The following is a 15310-nucleotide window of genomic DNA, read 5'->3' as shown; positions in this document are numbered from 1 at the left end:
AGTTGTGACTTTTTTTTTCTCCCCTCTCGCTACCCTCATTCCACTTCTTACTTTTTGGAAAAGTGGGCGGGGACACTCCAACTTGATAAATGTTACTATATAAACCTCTTAGTAATTATTGGTGCACTTTTGCAGAGGAACTCCACCACAATACATGAGACTTCTTTTAGAGAAATCAACCTACCACACAACAGACCATTTTAATAACCTGATGGTTTTCGTTTCTCAGTTTCTACATGGCAAAGGAAAGAAAGAACTGAACATGCGCACAGTCCAGACCATGAAGATCGGGCTGAAGGATCAGAACAAGGGCTTGTTCTCTGTATGGCAGGAAATCTTCCAGCTCCCTAAACTTCAAAGGTAGAATACTGCAGCACGCAAATGTCCATAACAGGGGGAGCTATATTACATGATCACATGTTGTTTGGAAATGTCATCATGGGAGGTCTGATCTGGGGGACCCCCCTACCCATCCTGAAACTGAAAGGGTCACAGTGTTAATGTAGTGCTGTGTTCTCTAATCAATATGCTCAGAGAGAGGCAAGGTGCCCCAGTGCAGGAAGAGGGGACTATGATGTACAGATATTCTGCAGGGAAGAAGGGGTTCTTCTATATCGCTATGATGCTCGCCCTGCACTGCGGGTGGTCCGTGATGCATGGATGACTACAGTCATGTGCCGCTGCTTTCCATTCCACTTCATGGGGGAGCTGAAAACAGCCCAGACTGTTTGTTCACTTCCAACTCCTCCATAAACTTGAATGGGGAGCCCTGCTCTTGCCCTACCCCCTCTCCAGGGACATGGATCATGGGACCCCCTTTCTCTTTATAGATGCAGGTTACAGAGGTGGGAACTGCATCTGTAGGACACCTCTTGTGCATATGCCGTGAATACCCCTGTAAGCCATTGCTGTTGCCACTGTATTCAGAATAGCTGTAGTTCCCAAAGGCCGGAGGGAAGACTTTCCGTAACACACAATCACTTTATAAGGACATATAGTTACTTTTATTTAGCTCTTCAGTTATATTGTTTTTTTTTTTTGTTTTTTTTTCCCTTTTCTGTACCAAGAAAGCGCATCGGTCAAGATGTCACCACCCCGGATCTGCAGCTGCTTCTTAGAAACGACAACGATCCTCTCAATTTATTGGGCAGAACTCCATTAAGTGCCTTGGCCCAAAGATTTCACCATATATTACACCTGACCACATCTACGGGGGAGTATGAGAAGCTGACGATGGTGAGTGGAGCACTGCAGGGGGTAGATGACATTCACTGCTCTCCCCTAACATGGACATGTATAGGAGAAACAGATACTTCTATAGGGAGTGAATGTGAAGCGTCTGCTGTATACAATTTCTTGTAACTCCTTCTCCTCCCTACAGGGATTATATGATAACTTCTTAAACATGAAGGTGAAGGAGTCTAATTTCAGCACAGTGGTCTCGGCTCTGGATTGGTTGGGATTCACAGACGTGGTAAACACCATGATAATGCACGGGCAGAACTTCCAGCTGATGAGATACCTGCCCTTCCTCCCGGTGGCTTTTCATCTCTTCTTTGCAGCCTCAAATGTCCCTCGGATTGCTTATCCTAATAGCCACTATGAGGTGAGTCCGAAAGTGTTACCTCCCGCATATAGCGGCATTACTCCCACTGAGCTGTAGATGGCGCTGAACTGCTACAAGTCTATGCAGGTTTGCTGACAATGGTTTTAAAGCATTTCTACTATTTTTATCTTCAGGGCATAAATTTCATGTAATTCTGTAGACGTGAGCTGCTGCACATATCTGCTGCCCAGGCCATCACATGGACAACCACTGATTGTAGTATGTGATGGTAATATATAATAATTATCTTTATGTAGCGCCATCAATATACAATCCTATGAGGGGTGACACAAGAGCTTACAGTCTATGAGGATGAGGGGGGGACACAGGAGCTTACAGTCTATGAGGATGAGGGGGTGACACAAGAGCTTACAGTCTATGAGGATGAGGGGGTGACACAAGAGCTTACAGTCTATGAGGATGAGGGGGTGACAAAAGAGCTTACAGTCTATGAGGATGAGGGGGTGACACAAGAGCTTACAGTCTATGAGGATGAGGGGGTGACACAAGAGCTTACAGTCTATGAGGATGAGGGGGTGACACAAGAGCTTACAGTCTATGAGGAGGAGGGGATGACACAAGAGCTTACAGTCTATGAGGATAAGGGGATGACACAAGAGCTTACAGTCTATGAGGATGAGGGGGTGACACGAGAGCTTACAGTCTATGAGGATGAGGGGGGGACACAAGAGCTTACAGTCTATGAGGATGAGGGAATGACACAAGAGCTTACAGTCTATGAGGATGAAGGGGTGACACGAGAGCTTACAGTCTATGAGGATGAGGGGGTGACACAGGAGCTTACAGTCTATGAGGATGAGGGGGTGACACAAGAGCTTACAATCTATGAGGAGGAGGGGATGACACAAGAGCTTACAGTCTATGAGGATGAGGGGGTGACACGAGAGCTTACAGTCTATGAGGATGAGGGAATGACACGAGAGCTTACAGTCTATGAGGATGAGGGGGTGACACGAGAGCTTACAGTCTATGAGGATGAGGGGGTGACACAGGAGCTTACAGTCTATGAGGATGAGGGGGTGACACAAGAGCTTACAGTCTATGAGGATGAGGGGGTAACACAGGAGCTTACAGTCTATAAGGATGAGGGGGTGACACGAGAGCTTACAGTCTATGAGGATGAGGGGGTGACACGAGAGCTTACAGTCTATGAGGATGAGGGGGGACACAAGAGCTTACAGTCTATGAGGATGAGGGAATGACACAAGAGCTTACAGTCTATGAGGATGAGGGGGTGACACAAGAGCTTACAGTCTATGAGGATGAGGGGGTAACACAGGAGCTTACAGTCTATGAGGATGAGGGGGTGACACGAGAGCTTACAGTCTATGAGGATGAGGGGGTGACACAAGAGCTTACAGTCTGAGGATGAGGGGGGGACACAAGAGGTATAGGAGCTTTTTTTTTTTTTTTTTTTTTTTTTTTTTTTTTTTTTAATAAGCAAATGGAATAAAGTTATTGAGTTGATAAACATTCTGCTACTTGAACCAGTCATCAGCCGTATGTTATATACAATGTACAAGGTGAATGGGACCTCAGAGAAGTCTGGAGCTTGGTATTTGGTGTATGCTGGATAACACTGATGGGAGGACACAGGGCGGGTTAGAGAGGTGAAGTTTCATGCAGTTAGCAATTGTGATAAGCTGCCTAAAAAGATGGGTTTTAAGATCAGGTTTGAGGCTCTGGAGGGAGGGTATTAGTCTGATAGTCCAGGGAAAGTCATTCCAGGGAATTGGCACAGCTCAGGAGAAGTACTGCAGAAGGGAAGAGAATAATAAAAGATTACTGTCAGAGCACAGTTTGGGCAATAGACTGAAACGAGGGATGGGGAGGTGCAGCATTGTGCCGAGCTTTGTGGATGAGGGTTATTAGTTTTAACTGTATTCAGAAGGAGCAGGCAGCCAGTGCAGTGACTGGCACAAACAGAAAACATCATTGCACATGGCCCGAGTGTCAACAATAAGATATAGCGAAGACTGGAATCACAAATGCCGAAATATCGTGAGACGCGATCACGTGACCGAAGTCACATGACCGGAGCCGCGACACGCAAGTATACAACGGTCATGTGATCGCGTCTCGCGATATTTCGGCATTTGTGATTCCAGTCTACGCTTATCTGCAGACGCTGTCATCATCTCCACGTGTGGACAGGCTCAATGATTGGTTAGGGTTCAGTTGAATAGCTCTCTGCTCCTCTTTACCGGCACTCCCCCAGAAGAAGCAAGTGTTTGGCGAAACACGTGTCGGGGCTCCCTTTGTCTTGGTCCGTGGTTTGAATGTGTAATGACATTGTGTGTTCCTTGCTGGGTTGGGCTGTAGGTATTGTGCTTCCTTGGGTATTATTTGGCTTTTTAGCCCATCCCCCTTTTATACTTTGCACTGGACACAGCCTCATTTGCTTGAGATAGTTTATTACTACTTCCCTACTGTACATATGCTGGATACACTAGTGATGATATCTTATTGTTGACACTCGGGCCATGTGCAATGATGTTTTCTGGTTGTTGCTCCAATATCTGTTCTTTGTCTATTTTAATATATTCATGGTAAAGAAATTTGAATAAATAAAACTTGCAATTTATGTGGTATTGTATATGCATTACTTTCCTTTCTTTTTGGGTAATATTGGTTTGTAGATGGTGGAAAGACCAGAAGTTTCTGATAGGTGGGGCTCTCCATGGTGGGACCACCACGGATATACAGGACGCGGTCCATTGTACCCCTGTAGCGATTGAGAAGTATATAGTTGGGTATCATCACTGTAGAGATGCTTCTGAAAGCAGTACCTGATGGTTTGTCCCATGGGGGCAGCATAGAGGGAGAGGAGAACCTAGGACCGGGCCCTGAGGACCCCAACACTGAGAGGAAGAGGAGAAGAGAGAGATCCAGGGAATGGGAAGAAAACCGCACCTGGTTATGGCACAGTCCAGCACTCGCATGCCCGGCCTTAGTTATGTCACTGCTGCCATAAGTCTTACAAGGGGATTTCACTCCGGGGATCTGCACTTTACAAAATGAGGACCCCAGAGATCAATTGCAGTCTAGAGAGGAATCTGGTAGTTGGGCTTAATGAATGTCTCTTGTATCTATCTTCCAATATGATGAGCTGTCACCACACAGAACGGTGTTTCTCAGGGTAATTAAAATTTGTCAGGCAGCTTGGAATCCTAAAACATGAAATTACCCTGTTATGCAGCAGTGATGTCACAGCCATCAACCTGACGTCACTGCTGCAGCCCATGTTTGCAAATGGAGACTGACAGACGATGCTGTGCTGCACCACTGAACACGAATCACTAAGGCCCAGTTCCCTAATTCTGAGTGCACCAATACATTTTGTGAAAATTTTGGTTTCCAATTATTTCAACCATTATTATTGTAATTTTTGATATCTCATTCTCTATATACAGGCCCAATCCAGACTAAACCAGATGCAGAATCTTCTGACCGCTATGGTGGCCGAAATTGTCCCTGCCATCCGGTCACGTGTTGGGCCTCAGTCCTTGGTTTTGGATGCTCTGTGTCTGCTGCTGGATATCATCTCTCCCAAGCTGCGACCGGTGAGTAGTAACCGGTCCCCCCCTGTAGGTGGCGCTGCTGTTTGTTTTGTCAGTTTAGAACCTTCAAGTTTGTTTGTTTTAGAAATTCCAAACCAAAGATACAATTTAGCAGAGATTGTTACATTCATATTTTATACATTTTTAAGCCAAATTTTGTGTAATGTGACTGCTTGGTTACTACAATACATCCAAATGTTAGCCGATTATAATTGGTCTCGATAAAAATTGTGCTACAGCTTTGTGTACGCAGCTCAAGTGCGGAGCAATGTCATCATCGCTGGTCACAGACACTAAACCAGCCGGGTGCAATGTGATTGCTGATCCGTAAGAAGCGCTCACGCTCGGGTGATTATGTGCGCTGGGCCTGAGCGGGGCTCCCGTCTGTATGAGGCCCGTGCGCTCCACCACATCATCAGGTTTAGTTTTGTCCCTTTCTTCTCCTCCTGCCGGGTTGATCCATCCTGACAGCGTTCTCCACGTCGTCTTGACTCTGGAGGTGTCGTACAAGGTCATTGTCTCCCCCTGGGTCTGAGGTTATTTTCTTTCTCTTTTTATAGAGCTGTAAGCCCCAGGCTCATATCCTTTTAATTTAATTGTGATTGAAGTGAATAAAAAGCAATTTAATCTGTGTCTCCGGGTGAGCCAAGGGCCGAGGCAATTACACGGAAAACTCATATTTTCTGGCTTAAAGCAGCCGACCTTGTATTCTGCGTCCAAGGGATCAGAGTCTTCTGTGCTATTGGTACTCGCTCAGGTTGTTCTGTACCTGAGAAGCTAAGTGCACAATGATGGGGCAGTGTCCTAAGGTAAGTCAGTGCAGAGTTATAGAAATCTTGAGTGGAATAGAACAGTCTAGTCTGTGTCTGGTGCTGGATGATAAATCTGTCCTAGTATAAGTTGTAGGTCTAGTTGTACTTTGCCCCAGAAAACTAGGACAAAACTACGTCGGGTCAGTAGTATTTTTATGCACACTTTTTTTTATTTTTTGTGAGGCCGTTTCATATACCACGCTCCTTTTTGGCGAACTATTTGCACCAGTAGTGCCAGAAAAGTGTCTACAGGCAGTCCCCGGGTTACATACAAGATAGGGTCTGGAGGTTTGTTCTTAAGTTGAATTTGTATGTAAGTCGAAACTGTATATTTTATAATGGAAGTTCTAGACAATTTTTTTTCTTTTGCCCCAGTGACAATTGGAGTTTCAAAATATTTGGTGTAATGGGACCATGGATTATCAATAAAGCTGCATTACAGACATCTTACAGCTGATCATTGCAGTCTGGGACTATAGTAAAGCATCCAGAGAGCTTCACCAGAGGTCACAGTGGGCAGAGGGGTCCGTCTGTAACTATGGGTTGTCTGTAAGTCGGGTGTCCTTAAGTAGGGGACCGCCTGTATAACCATTTATAAATGTGGTGCATATAGTGTTAGTGCAGATCACTACAGAATTCTGATTAATTGACAATTACCCCTGTTATATCCTGTGTTATTTCTTTGTATTTAAAGGGATTTGTGCAGAGAACCCCAGTATGAGGAACATGTGGGGGCATGAAGGAAACTTACACTTCCAGTCCTGATGCCACATAACACATGTGACTTTCTAGTTAATCCCTGGTAGGGGTGTCTGACCACTGGGACCCCACAAAAATTCTAATCCCATTCCCCCGTCTTCATTTGTTCTCTATGGGGATCTCAACCTGCGGCACCCTGGAGATGGAGTAACGGGGTCCCAGCAGTCAGTATATGATCTGTATATGATTACACATGTCCATATCCTGCAGCGGTGTCTAATGTTCTGCCCACGTCTCCTAATCTCCGGCCTCTACGTCCCTGTGCACACACCCGGTCAGGATCAATATGTTTCCTTTAAAAAAAAAAAAAATAATAATGTTAGCAGCTCATCTGTGATCGATGTTTGGAAGCCGCTCTTGTGTCTGCTCGCTTTCCTGGATGAATAATTGATGGCCGATAAGTGTTTGTAAACAGGAAATTTATATACCTACCCCCCGCCCCCCAGCATCACCCCAGCCGCCTGTTCAGACCTGTGCAGTTTCTCTGATCTCCTCTTTCTGCAGAAAGAATTATCTTTGGAAGACTAGACTGCCCCCTTGTGGCTTACTAGAGAGAAGAATAGCGCCACCCTTGATTACAGGCTGTGGTTGGTACTGCAGTTAGTAGGAAACGATATAACTGCTAACTGCAATACCAACCATAGCCTGTAGGCAATGGTGGCGCTATTCTTAATGAAAATAATTTTTTTGCTGATAATCTCTTGCCAACACTTCATCTGGGGTTTGACTGTGGAAGAGGCGTTGTGCCCCCTAGTGGTCAGGTGTGCCCCCTGCATACATTGCACCTATAGTGACGTGTGTTTGCGCTTCTCCCGCAGGTGAACACTCAGCTGTACAGTATGAAGGAGAAGCAGCAGCTGGCTGACCTGATCAGCACCATGCTGGCCTATAACCTGACCTACCACCAGGAGCGCACCATGGACGGCCAGTATGTCTACAAGCTGGACCCGTGAGTATCTCCATCATCCTCATCCTCCACCCGGATCAATAGTGTCCTACTTCTTGAGAAAAATGACTCGTCTTTTTACTCTATTCCCTCCAAAACCTAATAAGAGCTGCAATACTCTGCACACACTATTGATTGAGAGGCAAAATGTGACATTGATGTCCTTTCATTTATATATCAACTACACCACCGGGTCTCCAACCTGTGGCTCTCAAGCTATTGCAGGACTACAACTCCCAGTATTGCCTTAAATCCAAAGTCCTGAAGCCACAGGAAAGGTTTATAGTGACACATGGGAAAGCTGCCAAGTGGACCGCTCCTCGTGGGCGGGGCTATGTTGTTTCCTTAGAGGTGGGGGCTGTACAATTTCTAATTGACGGGAAAAAATCTGATTAAATTGTGATGGTTTTCATTGAGTGAGGACCCCCCCATTAGTGTGGAGGGAGGTGGGTTACAGCTTACAGGCATATATCCTGGTATATAAAACGCCTTTAACTCCTTCATAACCGATCCTACACTGCTGCAATGTATGTTTGTTTTCCTGCTGTAATTTCTTGAGAATCAATTATGTCATTACTATAATTACCAGTTTGTGCAGCGCTGTATATAGAAGGGAGAATGTGTAACACGGGATGTAGAATAAGCAGCGCCTGGAGGATATAATAATAGTGATAATAATAATAATAAGCTGCTCATTCATGAAAATATAAGTGACCAGTCACATGGTGAATTAATGTTACATCCTGTATTATACCCCAGAGCTGCACTCACTATTCTGCTGCTGGTGCAGTCACTGTGTACATACATGACATTACTTATCCTGTACTGATCCTGAGTTACATCTTGTATTATACCCCAGAGCTGCACTCACTATTCTGCTGCTGGTGCAGTCACTGTGTACATACATGACATTACTTATCCTGTACTGATCCTGAGTTACATCCTGTATTATACTCCAGAGCTGCACTCACTATTCTGCTGCTGGTGCAGTCACTGTGTACATACATGACATTACTTATCCTGTACTGATCCTGAGTTACATCTTGTATTATACCCCAGAGCTGCACTCACTATTCTGCTGCTGGTGCAGTCACTGTGTACATACATGACATTACTTATCCTGTACTGATCCTGAGTTACATCCTGTATTATACTCCAGAGCTGCACTCACTATTCTGCTGCTGGTGCAGTCACTGTGTACATACATGACATTACTTATCCTGTACTGATCCTGAGTTACATCCTGTATTATACCCCAGAGCTGCACTCACTATTCTGCTGCTGGTGCAGTCACTGTGTACATACATGACATTACTTATCCTGTACTGATCCTGAGTTACATCCTGTATTATACTCCAGAGCTGCACTCACTATCCTGCTGGTGGTGCAGTCACTGTGTACATACATGACATAACTTATCCTGTACTGATCCTGAGTTACATCCTGTATTATACCCCAGAGCTGCACTCACTATTCTGCTGCTGGTGCAGTCACTGTGTACATACATGACATTACTTATCCTGTACTGATCCTGAGTTACATCCTGTATTATACCCCAGAGCTGCCCTCACTATTCTGCTGCCGGTGCAGTCACTGTGTACATACATGACATTACTTATCCTGTACTGATCCTGAGTTACATCCTGTATTATACCCCAGAGCTGCCCTCACTATTCTGCTGCCGGTGCAGTCACTGTGTACATACATGACATTACTTATCCTGTACTGACCCTGAGTTACATCCTGTATTATACTCCAGAGCTGCACTCACTATTCTGCTGCTGGTGCAGTCACTGTGTACATACATGACATTACTTATCCTGTACTAATCCTGAGTTACATCCTGTATTATACCCCAGAGCTGCACTCACTATTCTGCTGCTGGTGCAGTCACTGTGTACATACATGACATTACTTATCCTATACTGACCCTGAGTTACATCCTGTATTATACCCCAGAGCTGCACTCACTATTCTGCTGCTGGTGCAGTCACTGTGTACATACATGACATTACTTATCCTGTACTGATCCTGAGTTACATCCTGTATTATACCCCAGAGCTGCCCTCACTATTCTGCTGCTGGTGCAGTCACTGTGTACAAACATGACATTACTTGTCCTGTACTGATCCTGAGTTACATCCTGTATTATACTCCAGAGCTGCACTCACTATTCTGCTGCTGGTGAGGTCACTGTGTACATACATGACATTACTTATCCTGTACTGATCCTGAGTTACATCCTGTATTATACTCCAGAGCTGCACTCACTATTCTGCTGCTGGTGCAGTCACTGTGTACATACATGACATTACTTATCCTGTACTGATCCTGAGTTACATCCTGTATTATACCCCAGAGCTGCACTCACTATTCTGCTGCTGGTGCAGTCACTGTGTACATATATGACATTACTTATCCTGTACTGATCCTGAGTTACATCCTGTATTATACTCCAGAGCTGCACTCACTATTCTGCTGCTGGTGCAGTCACTGTGTACATACATGACATTACTTATCCTGTACTGATCCTGAGTTACATCCTGTATTATTCTCCAGAGCTGCACTCACTATTCTGCTGGTGGTGCAGTCACTGTGTACATACATGACATTACTTATCCTGTACTGATCCTGAGTTACATCCTGTATTATTCTCCAGAGCTGCACTCACTATTCTGCTGGTGGTGCAGTCACTGTGTACATTACTTATCCTGTACTGATCCTGAGTTACATCCTGTATTATACTCCAGAGCTGCACTCACTATTCTGCTGCTGGTGCAGTCACTGTGTACATACATGACATTACTTATCCTGTACTGATCCTGAGTTACATCCTGTATTATTCTCCAGAGCTGCACTCACTATTCTGCTGGTGGTGCAGTCATTGTGTACATACATGACACTACTTCTCCTATGGATTATCTATAGTGTGTGTGTTGGGGGGCGGGGGGGGGGGGGGGGGTATAATTCTCTAACATTGGGATTAGAGGTTTTTGGAGGAGACATTTGACCACTTGTACATAATCCGGTAATGCAGGGTCTTTGCTTTCCCCCTCTTACATTTGGGATGTTTGGGTCCTGGCAGGGGGAGAGGCGCGGAGCTGTCACTAATCCTGTACGTTACATAATCTCCCGGGTGACTTCTCCTGGAGACCAGATTACTGGTGGCTCTTTTCTCTTTCTCTTGTTATCAGCTTGTGTCGGGTATTACATTAGCAGAGCATTTGTTTGCAGCAGATGGCCCTCATCTCTACAATAGATACCTTCCTCTGCCATTAACCCATTGCGCTGATTATACAGCGGACAAACCTCAGCTAAGTAGACATGTAGCAGAGCTGACTCTGCTACATCTGTCATTAGTAGTATTACACATCACCCCCTCTGCTTCTATACAGCATATACCCCTCTCCTGTCCATACACGCCTTGTGTATATCTCCAGGTGATATCCGGGGGTGATGCCTTCATCTGTGCCTTTTGTCATTTTTAAAAAAACTAAACTTTGTATCTATTCAAATCTAATATTTGTAACATACGAGGAGTAATCAATAACGTTTGGAATTTCTAATTCGTTATTTGTATGTGGTTTGGCGTTCATCTCTAAAAAAAAAAAAAAATGTAATTTTTTTTGAGGCACTATAGGATATTTATAGTTTTGGTCATTCACCCAGGTGTGAATAATGTTGTGTGGTGACGCCATGTGATAATCTTTAGGTTCTATCCTGTTGTTATAGAATTGTGCTGGCCTTATAGATGTAGAATCTTCCATCAAATTTCAGTTTTGTATTTGCTTGGCAGAAAAAGGATCTGCAATACCGGGCACAGCCACTGGACAGGAATGGCGCTGTCATTTTTTTAAACAACTTCTTTTAATTGTGACAATATCCTATTTTGCAGCAATGTGGAGGATGTCTGCAGGTTCCCAGAGCTCCCGATCCGGAAGCCGCTCACATACCAGGCCAAGCAGCTCATAGCCCGGGAGATAGAACTGGAGAAAATGAGGAGATCCGAGGCTTTTCAGCAAGCGAGGAACATGGGAAAGGTGAGAGACGCTCAATGATTGTCACTTGTTTTTTGTTTTTGCAATCTGTACTGGGTCCAAGAGACAGAACAATATGGTTACATCCTGTATTATACTTCAGAGCTGCACCAGCAGCAGAATAGTGAGTGCAGCTCTGGGGTATAATACAGGATGTAACACAGGATCAGTACAGGATAAGTAATGTCATGTATGTACACAGTGACTGCACCAGCAGCAGAATAGTGAGTGCAGCTCTGGGGTATAATACAGGATGTAACTCAGGATCAGTACAGGATAAGTAATGTCATGTATGTACACAGTGACTGCACCAGCAGCAGAATAGTGAGTGCAGCTCTGGGGTATAATACAGGATGTAACTCAGGATCAGTACAGGATAAGTAATGTCATGTATGTACACAGTGACTGCACCAGCAGAATAGTGAGTGCAGCTCTGGAGTATAATACAGGATGTAACTCAGGATCAGTACAGGATAAGTAATGTCATGTATGTACACAGTGACTGCACCAGCAGCAGAATAGTGAGTGCAGCTCTGGGGTATAATACAGGATGTAACTCAGGATCAGTACAGGGTAAGTAATGTCATGTATGTACACAGTGACTGCACCAGCAGCAGAATAGTGAGTGCAGCTCTGGGGTATAATACAGGATGTAACTCAGGATCAGTACAGGATAAGTAATGTCATGTATGTACACAGTGACTGCACCAGCAGCAGAATAGTGAGTGCAGCTCTGGGGTATAATACAGGATGTAACTCAGGATCAGTACAGGATAAGTAATGTCATGTATGTGCACAGTGACTGCACCAGCAGCAGAATAGTGAGTGCAGCTCTGGAGTATAATACAGGATGTAACTAAGGATGAGTACAGGATAAGTAATGTCATGTATGTACACAGTGACTGCACCAGCAGCAGAATAGTGAGTGCAGCTCTGGGGTATAATACAGGATGTAACTCAGGATCAGTACAGGATAAGTAATGTCATGTATGTGCACAGTGACTGCACCAGCAGCAGAATAGTGAGTGCAGCTCTGGGGTATAATACAGGATGTAACTCAGGATCAGTACAGGATAAGTAATGTCATGTATGTGCACAGTGACTGCACCAGCAGCAGAATAGTGAGTGCAGCTCTGGGGTATAATCCAGGATGGATTATACCCCAGAGCTGCACTCAGTATTCTGCTGCTGGTGCAGTCTCTCCTTCCTCATTATTATAGGAGTTCAGCTCTGCAGCCCCTTGTAGTTGTGTGTCACCTGCTGCTCCCTTGCGGTGTCTCCGCTCTCAGCAGATGACTCAGCGGTTCTCGTCTCCTCTGAGCTGACATTCTAATTCCCAGGAATACGTAAACGCTGTCACACAAGGACCAATGACCGGATCTGTATATTTTTAAACACAAGGATGGAAAAACTTCCTGTTGTGTTGTGTGACTTGTGTACACACAGGAGGCAGCGATTGCTGGTACTGCACCTATAGGGGGCAGCAGTCTCCGCTGTATGATGTGCTGCTGGTATGAGGCTTGCTTATTGCTATGTGGGGATATTCTCATTTACCTGTCTGGTATCTCTTTATACTTGTGCGGTGACGCTGTTACCTCCCTCATTACTTGTTGTGCTGGTGATGAGGTCCCCGGGGTCTTGGGTCATTATCCTTCTGATTCCTCTGTGACCTGACAAAGCTCCCAGAAGACCCGGAGTGGAGTAACATGGCGTCTCCGGAGTCTTTCTGTTTACATTGTATCCCAGAGACCCGCAGGCAGCGAAGACGCCAGAGGGGGAAGGGGTAGAGCCGCCTGTGTCCTGAGCGGTGGTGGATGATGAAATCACTGGGGGCTGCAGATGCCTTCAGAACCAGCAATCACTGGATTGGGGTGACAATAAGGGTCACATAGATTGGACCTAAACCTGTGGCTAGTGAGGACGACCTCCTGGCCATGTCCATCTCTAACCTCCTCCTCCAGAGGAACAGAAAACTTGTGAAATGAATCGGATTACATTTAGTAAAGAGTGCGCACAACCTCCCCTGGCTGGGGCGCCCCCGCGCTGCCCTCTCCCCTGGCTGGGGCGCCCCCGCGCTGCCCTCTCCCCTGGCTGGGGCGCCCCCGCGCTGCCCTCTCCCCTGGCTGGGGCGCCCCCGCGCTGCCCTCTCCCCTGGCTGGGGCGCCCCCGCGCTGCCCTCTCCCCTGGCTGGGGCGCCCCCGCGCTGCCCTCTCCCCTGGCTGGGGCGCCCCCGCGCTGCCCTCTCCCCTGGCTGGGGCGCCCCCGCGCTGCCCTCTCCCCTGGCTGGGGCGCCCCCGCGCTGCCCTCTCCCCTGGCTGGGGCGCCCCCGCGCTGCCCTCTCCCCTGGCTGGGGCGCCCGCGCTGCCCTCTCCCCTGGCTGGGGCGCCCGCGCGGCCCTCTGGCTGGGGCTAACCCTTTTTTTTTTCTACATGTCTTGTAGCCAGATAACACCCACAAATCGGAGGAGAAGCCCGGTAAAGAGTCCACTGCCAAACCTGCTGCCAAACCCACAACCCTAAACCACGAGCAGCGGCTGGAGAATATCATGAAGAAGACGACCACCACGTTTGAGGAGAAGGTAGGAAGAGCCCGGACCAGCGCTCTGTGTACACCCTATTCCTGGCAGTGGGGTAACTCCTTAGCACTGCAGGTCCTGGGTGTCACTGAGTGGGTGACTACCACGTCTGCACTGGGATTTATTGTACCGCTAAACGCCCTCGTCTTATATTACAGCCTGAAAAAGATTTCTTTGGACGTCAAGTTGTGAAGAAGGTGATCTCCACAGTCACAGGTACAACGCCTGCCATAAAATCCTGGCCTGCTGCTGCTGGTAGTAGATGCCCCTTCTATGGGGCAGTACGGACCATGCTGTGGGGTATTGTCCCGGCTCGGTTCCCTTTAAGCCTCCTCTTCCTCTATGACTTATTAATATTGCAGGCGGCCGTTCTCCACAGCGCTCACGTTTATTCTTAGGATCGCGATCTATCAAATTTTTATGATGAGGCCAATAAAGTGACTAAAACATTTACCGAGGAGACGTCCGCTCAGACGATGCATCCCATCACTTAGATCTTCATGTACATATTTTATACACATTGACCCGGGGTCTGGATGTATAGTGAGCCTCTGTGGAGTCCCCCCCCCCTGCACATTATCCCTAACATATAGGAGGATGATGCTCGGGCCGCCTCATCCATTTTGGGCTTTGTCTTGCGATGAGGCTTTAGCTGCCTCTGTGGTGCTGGGGTGACATCACATCTCATTGATAATGTGGGTGTCGGGCGTCTCTGATATTGGGTGTTTTCCGTTCTCCGCAGCGAGCTCCAACCAGGAGGAAAGTGTAGAGAAGAAGATCGGGACGGCGGTGGGGAACAGCCATGTCTGGTTCCGGTTTAATGAAGGAGTTTCCAACGCTGTGAGGAGGAACGTGTACATCAAGGATCTACTATGATGGCGGCAGTAATGTATAAAGGGGACAGGGGCGAGGAACAAACGGATCCTTGCATCATTCCAAGACTTGTTCATAATGTTTATAAAGTGTTTTGTATTAAAATAAGAATTATGTGAAA

At 46.4% G+C, this 15310-nt stretch overlaps 1 protein-coding gene across 1 annotated transcript in view; it reads left to right on the top strand.

Annotated features, from left to right (window-relative positions):
• CHTF18 (chromosome transmission fidelity factor 18) overlaps window positions 1-15310 on the top strand; it is a 21513-nt gene extending 6203 nt beyond the window's left edge. Inside the window, exons 14-22 of the mRNA XM_072119952.1 lie at window positions 230-360; window positions 1068-1236; window positions 1382-1606; window positions 5041-5190; window positions 7577-7707; window positions 11600-11744; window positions 14182-14319; window positions 14475-14532; window positions 15059-15310. Coding sequence (XP_071976053.1) covers window positions 230-360; window positions 1068-1236; window positions 1382-1606; window positions 5041-5190; window positions 7577-7707; window positions 11600-11744; window positions 14182-14319; window positions 14475-14532; window positions 15059-15192 — 1281 coding nt within the window. The 3' untranslated portion in view covers window positions 15193-15310. The remainder of the gene's footprint in view (window positions 1-229; window positions 361-1067; window positions 1237-1381; window positions 1607-5040; window positions 5191-7576; window positions 7708-11599; window positions 11745-14181; window positions 14320-14474; window positions 14533-15058) is intronic.

The sequence above is a fragment of the Engystomops pustulosus genome, chromosome 8, assembly GCF_040894005.1.
Source record: "Engystomops pustulosus chromosome 8, aEngPut4.maternal, whole genome shotgun sequence".
Taxonomy (NCBI): domain Eukaryota; kingdom Metazoa; phylum Chordata; class Amphibia; order Anura; family Leptodactylidae; genus Engystomops; species Engystomops pustulosus.
This window is presented reverse-complemented; position numbering and strand designations above follow the sequence as displayed.